This window comes from Cyprinodon variegatus, unplaced genomic scaffold, assembly GCF_000732505.1.
Source record: "Cyprinodon variegatus isolate N-32 unplaced genomic scaffold, C_variegatus-1.0 Scaffold30, whole genome shotgun sequence".
Classification (NCBI taxonomy): Eukaryota; Metazoa; Chordata; class Actinopteri; order Cyprinodontiformes; family Cyprinodontidae; genus Cyprinodon; species Cyprinodon variegatus.
In genome coordinates, this window is record NW_015150483.1 from 2,175,576 (window position 1) to 2,187,900 (window position 12,325).

Genomic DNA, 12,325 nt, shown 5'->3' on the forward strand with positions numbered 1-12,325 from the left:
AGATGACACATTTGCTGGGACAATAAGCACTAGAATAAAAGAAGGAAGTTAATGACTTTTAGTTTATTCATTACATTTTACAAGCGAGTGCTACTTTTAAATAAGTTGGTAAAAATAAGAAATTAACATTACAATTACATAGCATTAAAAGTTTGGTAACTTTAAAAGCAAAACTAGTTGAATTCCTAATTTTTTGGAATTCTTAAAATGTTTTGTTTTGCAGGCTCTTCTTTGAGAAAACTGTCAACAAAATATTTCAAGGCTTTGCCTTCTAGTTTTCTAGTTGTTCATTTTATTGTTTTTATTGTTCAGTACTTTGTTTCAGCTGTGGCTAGCCTCACAGCTCTTAGAAAAAAGTTTATAATGATTATGAAAGGCCCCAGAATGGAAACATTTGAGAACCCCTGATTTATATGATCCCTAAATATAAATACTATTAATCTTTTTCCACTCAATAAAATGCTCACAGAGTAATTTACTTTAAAGTTTGTCTAGTAAAGAATAGACCAAAGCATAAAAAAATAATCTTTCCACATATTTTCAAAATATTTATTTTCTTTTGATCTACCATCTTTTCCAACTGCTCCAACTGCTTTGTTCACACAAAAACCTGCAGCATGAAAAACTAATTGTTTTTATTCATTAAAAACCTTTAGCCCTAGCCTTAATATTAACTTCTTTGCACAAATAAAACAAAACGAGCAACAAATGGCAAAATAAGTCAGGTTGTTTCCTTTCAAGATATTTTACAGTTGCATCATTTAACCCATCTGTTTATGTGAACCCACCCAACAACAGAGTTCCTGTTCAATGTATACCTAAAACTGCATTTCTTTCTTTTTCTTCCCAGAAAAAGACTATAAAACTACTGCATGGCAAGAAGGGTCATCCATCCATCCATCCATCCATCCATCCATCCATCCATCCATCCATCCATCCATCCATCCATCCATCCATCCATCCATCATATTTTATAGTAATGATCCTGTTAGACTATTATTGAGGGGATGTATACTTTATTGCAAAATAATTAATAAGGGACACTTGAATTTAAAAATAGCTGTTGCATCAATCATTATTTTCTCCTGCTTTAACATGTTTCCTTTGTTTGTTGTAGGACCACAATGGATGTGCCAATAACTTCATTGCTGCTACTACTCTGCTCTCTTGGTGCTGCTGTTTGGTCTTGCCCAAATGGATGCCTATGTAAAGAAACAAATGTCCTATGCACTGGCCTCTCTGACTTCCCTACAGCGGTGCCGTCATCTACCACCGTTATCAACTTTCGTGAATGTAAATTCTACTCTCTTAAACCTGAGGATCTCAATGATTTCTCAGATAGTCTTAAAAAGTTTGTAATTTTGGACACATCTTTGAGGGAAATCCACCCTGGCACATTCAATGACACGTTAAACATTGAATCTATGGCAATATCTAAGACTGAAATACAGGATCTATCTGAGATGTTGTTCCAAAGTCTCCAAAAACTTCAGACTTTGATTCTGAGAAGCAACAAGCTCTATGCAATTCAGCCAAGGTTGTTTTCCCAGTTAACAGAGCTACAACAACTTGACTTGGGCACGAATGAAATCACTCATATACCTGCGCAAAGCTTTCATCGCCTAACAAAGCTGCAGTACTTATCAATTGCTGGGAATAATGTTACTCAAATATTCAGTGAGACATTCAAGAGTCTTTCTGAATTAAAAACCTTGCGCCTTAACAAAAACAAGCTTAATGAAGTTCCTGTAGGGAGTCTGGATGACCTTGTAAATCTGGAGGAATTAACTCTACAGGACAATCTAATCACTCATCTCCACAGAGATTTATTTCTAAAAACTCTGAAGCTACAGAAATTGTTTGTTTCCAACAACAGGCTGACATCACTTCCGCAAGGAATCTTCCTTAATTTGCCTCTTCTTTCTCACATTTCTCTGTATGAGAACAATCTAGAAAGTCTGAGTCCAGGGATCTTCGGTCCAATGGCCCTGCAGGAGCTGTGGCTGTATGACAACAAACTGAGCCGTATTGATGACGACACCTTCAGGAACCTGACTCACTTACGTCTTCTGGTGCTCAGTCGAAACCACATCAGCTTTGTATCTGACGGCGCCTTTAGAGGTTTGACAAACCTTGGGGAGGTGTCACTGCACACCAATCTACTTACAACTCTCCAAGCCAAGACGTTTGAACATTTGTCCAGTCTGGTCAACATATCCTTGGAGCACAACTTCCTTGCCTCCCTTCCATTGGGTTTCCTTGAGGGTCTAAACAACCTGGGAGAGATAGACCTGCGAAACAACTCACTTTCTAACTTACCACAGTATAGTCTAGATGCACTAAGTAAAGCAAAGTATGTCATTTTACAGCAGAACCCCTGGAGATGTGACAAAGCCATTTCACCTCTGAGGGATTGGCTCAGACAACACCCCTCTAAGGTTAACCAAACTCTTGTTTTATGCGAGAGTCCTTCCAGCCTAAAAGGTGAGGTAATTGCCTTGCTTACAGATGAAAATCTGATGCCATTAAGCCCTTCTGAAGCGCCTAGTTTGACCTCGACTGAGAGGAGAAGGAGACCCCATACACATCCACCCAAACGAAGCACTCCATCGACGGGAATAAAGACCACGCCAACCTCAGAACAGGAGAATGTGACCAAGGGTGGAGAGGAAGAAAATAAAAAGAGTTTTGATATTTCTGTAACTCTAATTGCACTTGCAGTAGTTTCTACTGTCATCATCAGTTTAGTCATCATTGGTTGTGTTTGCTGGAAAGGAAACAGGAGAGGGAATGAAAATATAAGCCAACGGAATCGTAATTCAGTGCTTTAGATCAGATCGCAAAACCATGATGCACAATCAGAGACTTTTACAGCAAAAATGTTGAATTTTCAACATGGTTTCTCAAAGAACGCAGAGTTGATTGTAGATCCTCAAAGGCGGCACTGTCAGTTTGTATTTGTGTTTTGTTATGTGATTTAGAAATTATAAGAAAAAAAATGTGTCATCGTCTAACGGTAAAACGACAAATTATGTTGAGACAAACCTGCAGCTTCATGTAATAATATGAACCCAGTGTTTTTTCTGTACTTGGCAATAATTTGATGCTGATTTCTCAAATAACAATGGTTTTAGCAAACAGTTTAACTCTTGTTACATAATGGTGTTAATCTGACTCCACTATCTTAAGACCTTCTGTATCCTGAAGAAAGATGCAACTTTCTTCACTGTGTTACAATCTGCTTCTCAATATTGTTACCATGCTCAACCTTGTAAACCATATAGCAGTAAAAGGATCATCTTAAAGAACAACAAGAAAAATAATCTACACAATAAATCAGCCTGACTGAAAAAAGCTCTGTGTGTAACAGGCTTTGTTCATTTTGTAGGAAAACATTGTGTGTCAAAGTTTTCTATGGTGAACTTTGTTCTGGACAAAAAGTGAAAGGAAAAATGAAAGCTCATAGAGAATGAATAAAGGAATTTGCTAAAAATGGCGATTTTTGCTAATTAATGAAAAGGGAACAAAACATAAGAAGTAGATTAATTCAAATCTAATTAACTTTAGTCTTATTAAATAGTAAAGGGGACTGGGAATAAAGTATTTGAGACTTGCTTGCCTCAAAAGACAAACACATAAACGTAAATCTTTCTGTTTAAAGCAAAATATGGGAAATAAGTATTTTACTAGAATTATGAAACTATTTTGCCTGAAGATGTAAGACCTTAAAATAGATATCCCTCCAGGATTTTATTTTTTGTAGTCTTTAATTATTGTTGATAAAAGTGTTGATAAGTGTTGATATTCACATTTTCTAGTATTTTTTATAGACCAGAACCTTACTACTGATGATCAATGCAATTATTTCAAGGGAGCCAGAGTAAATAGTTTTTATCAAAAAAGCACTGCCGTTCAGAGGACTTTAGCAGTGCTCAGTGACTGAGGGAGAAAGCAGAAGAGACATTTATGGGGAATAAGTGAGAGCTCGAACTGTGATTTCATTAAGGACAGCTGCAAAATTTTCATGGATTAAAATAAAGCCATGACTTCATTTTGTTGCAGCTTTTTCCTTCAGCCCCCATATAGATGCACCTGCTCCTTTAAGTTTCCCAAGGATTCTGAACTGCTTAAAAGTAGGTGAAGTTGGTCAAATGAGATAAGGAAAAGTTGGAGCACTCTACATCTCATCTGTACCTGTAACATTTTGAGAAGAAGAGACATTTAAAAAATATTAATTTGTATTAAGTGTTACATCGTTTTATGGTTTTAACATATGTTTTAGAGGAATGTATGTTAATGTTTATTCATAGAGGTGGTGGGGTTTTTCATTTGCTTTTGGACTGGAAAGAGGCAGATCTGACAACCCTGGAAGTAAAGGGATGGTGGTGTTGTTAGCAATACCTTTAAGAATATGAAAAATTATTTCTTGTAACAGCTGTGGAGGATTTATTTGAAAATCATTTTCATTTAAAGTTAAATCACAGAAACCAATTCCACACTAGATGTTCTGGAACAACAGTGTTTCAATCCATATCCATTATACATTGTTGAGCAAACTCTTTCCATCTGAAGTCACCACACAGAGACGGGTTTGTACTAGATATTAGTCAGATGCCTGCTGTGGTTCTACTAAATGCCGGATATTTGTTTTAAAAATGAGCCTGTTTGATTCATAATAACTCAGAACCATCTGGTATGTCCTGCTGTATGTTTTAATGCATTTCACATTAAATACACATCACATTATCAACACTTTAGAAAAATGGAACTCACTTCAATCTAAAATGACTAAATTATGATCTAAATTTCTTATACTTCCATAAAAAGGCCATAATAGGATATAGATAAAAAGGTTATTTCCAATTTAGGATTGGTTACAGGTGAAAGTCAACTTTTAAACTCCTGTTTATTCAAGGTAAAGTGGATATATAAAGTCCACATGCCCCTGTTTAAATGACAGGATTTGATTTTCTTAAAAAATCACATCAAGGCAAATAAATTCAAAACATTTTCAAGCTTTGGATGTAACATATAAGCTGTACAATATAACCGAAAACAAACACAAATCCTTCAGAGGGTTGAGGTAAAAATAAACATTTGAAATAATGTGGTTGACAAGTATGCCCACCCTTTTATAACTGGGGATAGGGCATGAATTTGGCACCCACCACATGCTGGCAACTTTTGAGATTAGCGGGCGTAACTGTCAATCTACCTGCAAGATTGGCAATTAACCACTAAGAAAACATGCAATGCTGAACAATTGTTGACCAACCATGTAGCCTATTATTTTGTTAGGTAAGCACCCGTCTTTACTGGGATTTTTAACACAAAATGTGTCGACATATTACTGGCATGAGGAGGACACAATGTGTTAATATGAAGTAGGAAGGGATGGCAAGACTGGAGATCGGCTTGTGTTGCAACAGATGAGATGTACTGTTGGGATTGCCGTATGCATAGCTCTGAGAAAGCAACAACACACCAGACCTTATGGAAAACCAGATGCTGCAATGGTGGAGGATGTTGAGGAAGCAGAGGTAAGGACCGGTGCCTTCTACTCTTCTTTTGAGAAGTCACTCTTTGCTCTTTATAAGGGTTTTTCAATCGTTGCATGACCTTGATATAACATTGATATGCGGTTTGGGTTCCGTTTATTTCACATTATTGTTATGATTGTTGTCTTTGTTGTTTGCCTAAATGTTATTCAATCAAAATATTAAACTTTTCTTGAAGGGGAAAATAAATTTGGATAATAATGTAATGTTAGGATTAAAAAAAAAAAGTTAAACGCGAATACAAACAGTGACAAAGAAACATGTATACGGTTAATTAGATTTCCATCTGGATGTTACCTTTATAAGTGAGACCATCATTGAAATGATTGGCTATTTGTATTTCTGTAATTTTCTAAATGCTAGTCACATCAGGTGGGATACAGTTGTCATTGCGTAGGTTTATTCATAACTGAGATTAAGTTGGTCAATAACCAAGCAGTGTTTTAATGTGCATCCTATTCAAGTTCAACAACCATTTTGTTTCACTCACTATTATTTTAGGCATAAAAAATGGGCTGGTAAAAAAAACCACTGTGGAAGGTGCCAGCTTTGATTTCACAATCCACCTGCCACAATGGCTGGTAGCCAAAAAAAGTTGATTTCTGGTCCTGACTGAGGATGTGGCTGTGCATAGTCAGCACACATATTTCCTCAATTAAAGGGTCTCTGATCAATACCTAAATGAAGTTCAGCTGTTATTGGGTTTTCCCGACATTTTTGCAGCCACATCTTCCAACAAAAGCCATAGTCTGTAGAGAGCTTCCAAAGCATGAGAGGAATCTGATTATTTAAAGATATTAATGTGGTGAAGGCTTGATTTTAATTTCCAAGGAATTGAATATACCATGAAACACTGTAGACCATCATTGTGAAGTGGAGAAAATATTGCACAATAGTGACATTACCAAGAACAGAACTTCCATTAAAAATTGATGACAAGGGGAGACAGAACTGAGCACGGAGGCGGCCAAGAAACAAACAGCAAACCTAAAGGTACGCTGCAGAAATTTCTGGGAAGTACTGGCAAGTACATCGGACAACACTCTGCCATTTTTTTCATTTTTTCATATGTCTAGCTATGGGGTAAGTTGGCAACACAAAGAAAAACATCAAAGCTAAATCTTGCAAAAATACATCTAAAATCCTCCAAGCACATTAGGGAAAATGTGTTATTGTCTGATGGAACCCAGATTGAACTTTTTGAACTTAAATCGAAAAGTTGTGTTTTTCCACTCTTCACCAAAAAAAACACCATATTTACAGTGAAACATGGTGGTGATCCTGATAGATTTCAGTTATTCTCTTTACTTTACAGTATATATGCTCCCAATTGGTATAATTATTAGAAAGCATGGGATTTATTTCCTCTGTTATGCTAAAAAATACTCGGATATATTTGTCCATAAATCCTGATGAAATTATTCCTTGAATAGACTAAAAGCATGTCTTGATGATATAAGAACCTGGATGACTCTAAGCTTTCTGGCTTTGAATGCGGACAAAACAGAAAGTATAGTCTTTGGAACAGAGTTTTTTCAAAAACAAGTTGATTAGTTAGTCACCTCATTTAGAGGGGTTTAAATAGATCTTATATACCGGTAATATAGTTTAAAAAAAACAATGGGGTTATTTTTCATCAGTACTTGTCATTTAAATCACATATCAAAGAGGTTTCATCAATTTCCTCTGTTTCTCTCTGGGTTAATGAAAAATGTAGAAATATCTTCATTAATTCAAGTTTTTTTTTCTTCTTTTTTTTCTTGAATATATCATACAGCAACGCCTTAAGGGCTTTAGAGTGTTTTTCAAATACATTGTACAGGTTAAAGGTCAAATAAATGGTTGCAAAAATTGTTAAATCATTTGTATTGCTGTCATTTTTTTACATCACGAATACCGAACAGGGGTGTGTAGATTTTTTATATCCATTGTACTTCTTTGTGTCTTATTTGCATATGAATGGGGTTGTTTCACTGAAATATTCAGCATATGGCATATTTAGTACATATTTAGTACATTCCCTCCACTGAACAGTGTTCAGTGGAGGGAATTAAAAGTACTATTTTAGAACCTACATTTGGTAGACTGCATTGCATGCAAATACAAGACCAAGCAAAAGGATTTTGAGGTTGAATGTTCAGAATTCAATGCTGAGGAAGTTAGGAACAGCATTCAGGATGCTGGAGATAACATCATTTAAACTGAAAGAAATTAGTGGATGTTTAAAGTTTTGCTTCCTGGAGCTGTACTAGGCAATGGCTTCTCATTTTTTCAAAAATTCAAAAATTACCCATTTCATTTGTTTTTTTTTAATTAGACTATAATCAAGGTGAACTAACGGCCACATTCATGTTTCATTAGTGTCTATTCATGTGCTATAAGATTTTTTTTATTATTATTAATTTTAATTTCCTTAGCTCGTTGGCTCTTAATACAGATACAGACACACAATTGGTCAAAAGAGATTTAAAAATGGATGTTTTCAAGACCAATGAGAAAAAAAAAATTCTAAACTGTTCTAAACGAAATTTCTTTTTGTTTTACACTTGTGTAAACAAAATGAAAAATAAGTCTAAGTCTAAGGTGAGTCTGGGTTAACTACCTGTCTTGGCCACAACACAAAGACACAGTTTCAACTTCTTAAATAGAAATGTTGATTCTAATAAAAGATGTCAAACCAAAAACTGTCTGTAACCACGGCAAAGAGATTTTCCAGTCTGAAGTGTCTTTTTTACATTTATTATACAAAGCTGACTCCAGCAAATCACTGAACCAATGAGTGTGGATGAAGTACAGATAAAAAAAAGCAAGATACCTTGTGATCAAAACATGGAAGGCAATTATAACAAGTGTTTGATTACTGTTAATTATGCCAGTTGGCTCTTGAAATTAAGTCGTCCTGGCACCAAGCGGCAAAGATTTGGAGTAAACAACTGGCCCTGTTCTTATCTCAGGCTCCAGAGGTTGGTTACACCCAACCACACATGTCTTTAACCCTTGAAGCTCTAGTTGCTTGTGTTTTTTGTTGAGAAGACAACACTTATTTGTGTTTACCTATGGCTTTATTTTTGGCACAAAAGTATTAAGGTAAGGAAAGAACCTCGTTTATATGAAGGATAATAGGTTTTATCAGCACAAGCAGACAGTTCCTTTATGTAACATATTTAATGCTTTAACTTGATCTATTAGTTAACTCTCAACTTACTGACCATAAATAAAAAAAGTTTAATAAAAAACATTTTTTTCTAAAATAACAGTCAATTATGTGTACAATTAGCATGGTTTTGCATATTTTTTATAGTTATAATAATGTATTACATCAACTTATCTATTTTTATATTGTTTTTCTTGTTAAATGGTTGATACCAACCTAACAGAGAGACTTGCAATTGAGATTAGTCATCTGGCTATAGTATCACATATTTACATGCTAATATTTATTGTTTGGACAATTCACAATAAAAACAAATAAAATGAATATACATAAAGCCCCCTTCTTCAGCTTTTTAAAGCAATCCATCAGTTTGCAGCTTTAATGTATGAGTCTGTATCTCTTTTTTATACTTAACCTAGTATGTGAAAAATATGTATATGTATGTCCTCCATATTTTAGTCACATAATGTAGGGAATTATATATATTTTCAGTTTTTTGTTTACTTCCTTCCTTCCTTTAATTTTTGCAGAATGTCAAGAATGTTGAATGGAGAGATCACTGCTTTCTTTCTGTTTTTACTGATTATGGATTTTTCGGTGATTGAAAATGCTGAAGAAGACCATCAGATAGTTTTCGACCATTCTACAACAGAAATCCCCCAAACTCTTAGAGCTGGTGTGACAGAGGTCTTTTTTGTGTCAAGCCATATTACAGAGATCCCCAAAGGAGCTTTTACTGGACACCCAGAGCTTGTGAAAGTGGTTTTCATGGGCACAAAAATATCAGCAATTGAGCCTGGAGGATTTAATGGTTTGGTAAATCTAAGAAGTCTTGAGATCTCCAATAATCCATTGACTTCAGTGCCTCTGGGTTTGTTTAAAGACAACAGTCTCCTGGACACAATTATTTTAAAGTTTAATCAGTTTGTAACACTTGAGAAAGGATTGTTTGATGGTTTAAATCATTTAGAAGATCTACAGCTGCAAGGAAATAGAATAGAATTCATTGAAGACCAAACATTTGACGATCTTGTCAATCTTGAAAAGCTTCAATTGGGTAAAAATAATCTCACTGCAGTCTCCACAAGCTGGTTCTCAAACCTGAAAAAATTGAATACTCTACGACTTTATGAAAACCAACTGACTACAATACCAGAGGATCTTTTCACAAACTTACCGGACTTAAGGGAAGTAAGTTTGCAAGGAAACAAGATCAAAGAACTGTCACCAAATCTGTTTCCACATAAAAATAAGATTATTAAATTGGAATTAGAGAGTAATCTTCTAACCAGTTTACCTGAAAAATATTTTGTTGGCTTTCCTAAGCTTAAAATATTAACCTTAAAGAATAATCAGCTGACGAACCTTCCACCAGTTCTTTTTGGGGAAATGAATGACATGACTGAGCTCAGCCTCCAAAAAAACAATCTCAGCACTCTTCCTAAGGGAATCTTCAGATCCTTGAAGAGAGTTAAGAAGTTAGATCTCTCTGGAAATCAGTTTGTGAAGTTGTCTTCTGATTACTTTGATGGCCTTGAGAGGCTCACTGAGCTTAATGTCCAAAACAATATGATACAGTCATTGGATGCACAAATGTTTGAAAACCTTGGATTATTGTCCACAGTCAAGCTTGCCAACAACAGTCTAAGGACACTTCCTGGGGATGTATTTGAGTCGTTGACCAAACTTAAAAAGCTCTACCTTAGTGGCAACCCATGGCAATGTGACTGCAATCTGATAGACTTCTACCTCTGGATAATAAACAATGGGGCTAAAGTCAAATCGGAAGTGCTCTGTGAACATCCAAAACATTTAAAAGGACAGCAAATCCAATTGTTAAACAGGGATCAGTTAATTTGCCCCACCCTTCCACCCACAACCACCACCTTACTCACCACAATACCAACTACAGTCCTAACAACAACACCTACAACTACTGTGGCTACCACCACCTTACTCACCACAATACCAACAACAGTCCTAACAACAACACCTACAACTACTGTGGCTACCACCACCTTACTCACCACAATACCAACAACAATCCTAACAACAACACCTACAACTACTGTGGCTACCACCACCTTACTCACCACAATACCAACAACAATCCTAACAACAACACCTACAACTACTGTGGCTACCACCACCTTACTCACCACAATACCAACAACAGTCCTAACAACACCAACAACTGCACTGCACACTACAAGACCCACCACCACTTTGCCAACCACTACACCCACAACAACACAACAAACCACTACAATCCTCAAAACCACTACATCATCCACAACAGCTACTTCCACCATAGGACAAACAACTATGGCGCCAACATACCATACCATGTTACCAACAACAACAACAACGATGATCACAACTTCTGTTATGACAACCACTCCAACCACCACCACAACTACACCCCTCACCACAACAGCCAAACCAACGACCACACTAACAACTACAGCTTTAACAACTAAACTCACAACTACTGTAAAAACAACACTTTTGACAACCACCACATTAACAACTCCACTCACAACTACACACTCAACTTCACTAACTACAACTCCCTATAGAACTACCACCATGCTGACCACAACTACACACACAACATCTCCAACAACCATGCTGAGGACAACCCTTCCAACAACCACTCAACCAGAGACTTCTATTGCTCCAAATCGTTTCAAATTCACCTGCACTCCAGAGTTAAATACTCCCTATGTTCATCACATCAGCAGAAAAGTTCAAGAGTGCAAAACATGGATGATAATCTACACATCTCTGCTTGTTGTGGAGATCACCTACTCACTGGTGCTGGCTAAACTCACAGTTTCTCTTTATAAGCTGCTGCAGCAAAGAGAAAGAAGGAATTACAGACCTATCAAACTCACTCATTTTTCCTACAGAAGAGACGTAATCCTGAAGCCTGTGCAGGAGGCAGAAACTCAAGGTCTTTTACGATAATTTTGATGATTAAAATATTTTGCATTTCCCCCAACTGGATATTATCAGCAATTCCTCACACAAAGTTAAACAGTGTTGCATCCCAACTCAACACTTGTATTGGCTTCTTTTTTTTTGGTTTTATTATTTTTGTGCACATCTCCTTTGAAATCAAGTGAAATGTTTCTTTGTTTTTCAAAGATTGTGTTGGAAATGTATGAGTATATATTTATTTCACTCCATCTATATAAATCTGTGTTTTTTGACGAACAATTGCATGTTCTTCTACTTAATTATAATTTTACATTTATTGGCTTGTATTTCTGAATTATTTCTTTGCTGTAAATAATTTCTTATTTCTTTTCATTAAAGGTAAAACATGAACAAATTTAATTTAATGTCTAAAGTTTTTTCATCAAATATTAGATTTTTTTTAAACACAAAACAAGATTTTTCATCATAAATGGAAATGGAGGATTCAGCACTACACATTGTGGGGTGGTTTTTCAGAAGATTATAAAACAGGTGCAAACCTGTTTTAAAAGAGCAGATCTAGGAAGAAACTCTGAAAATTCATGGGTGGAGGGTTAGTACGTTTGAAAGTCAGGTGAAAACATACAACAACATCTGCTGTCATCGCTTCAACAAAGGAAGCATTGGTACA

The 12,325-nt window shown here is 35.8% G+C and overlaps 2 protein-coding genes across 2 annotated transcripts in view; both read left to right on the forward strand.

Moving 5' to 3' along the window:
- LOC107101244 (leucine-rich repeat-containing protein 15-like) overlaps positions 1-3,474 on the forward strand; it is an 8,161-nt gene extending 4,687 nt beyond the window's left edge. Inside the window, exon 2 of the mRNA XM_015400087.1 lies at positions 1,118-3,474. Coding sequence (XP_015255573.1) covers positions 1,125-2,831 — 1,707 coding nt within the window. The 5' untranslated portion in view covers positions 1,118-1,124 and the 3' untranslated portion in view covers positions 2,832-3,474. The remainder of the gene's footprint in view (positions 1-1,117) is intronic.
- A 5,115-nt stretch (positions 3,475-8,589) lies between these two features.
- Positions 8,590-11,968, forward strand: LOC107101231 (carboxypeptidase N subunit 2-like). The gene is made up of 3 exons (XM_015400061.1): positions 8,590-8,645; positions 9,243-10,813; positions 10,880-11,968. The coding sequence occupies exons 2-3, from the start codon at positions 9,244-9,246 to the stop codon at positions 11,680-11,682; spliced, it is 2,373 nt and encodes a 790-aa protein (XP_015255547.1). The 5' UTR covers positions 8,590-8,645; position 9,243; the 3' UTR covers positions 11,683-11,968.
- The last annotated feature ends 357 nt before the right edge of the window (positions 11,969-12,325 follow it).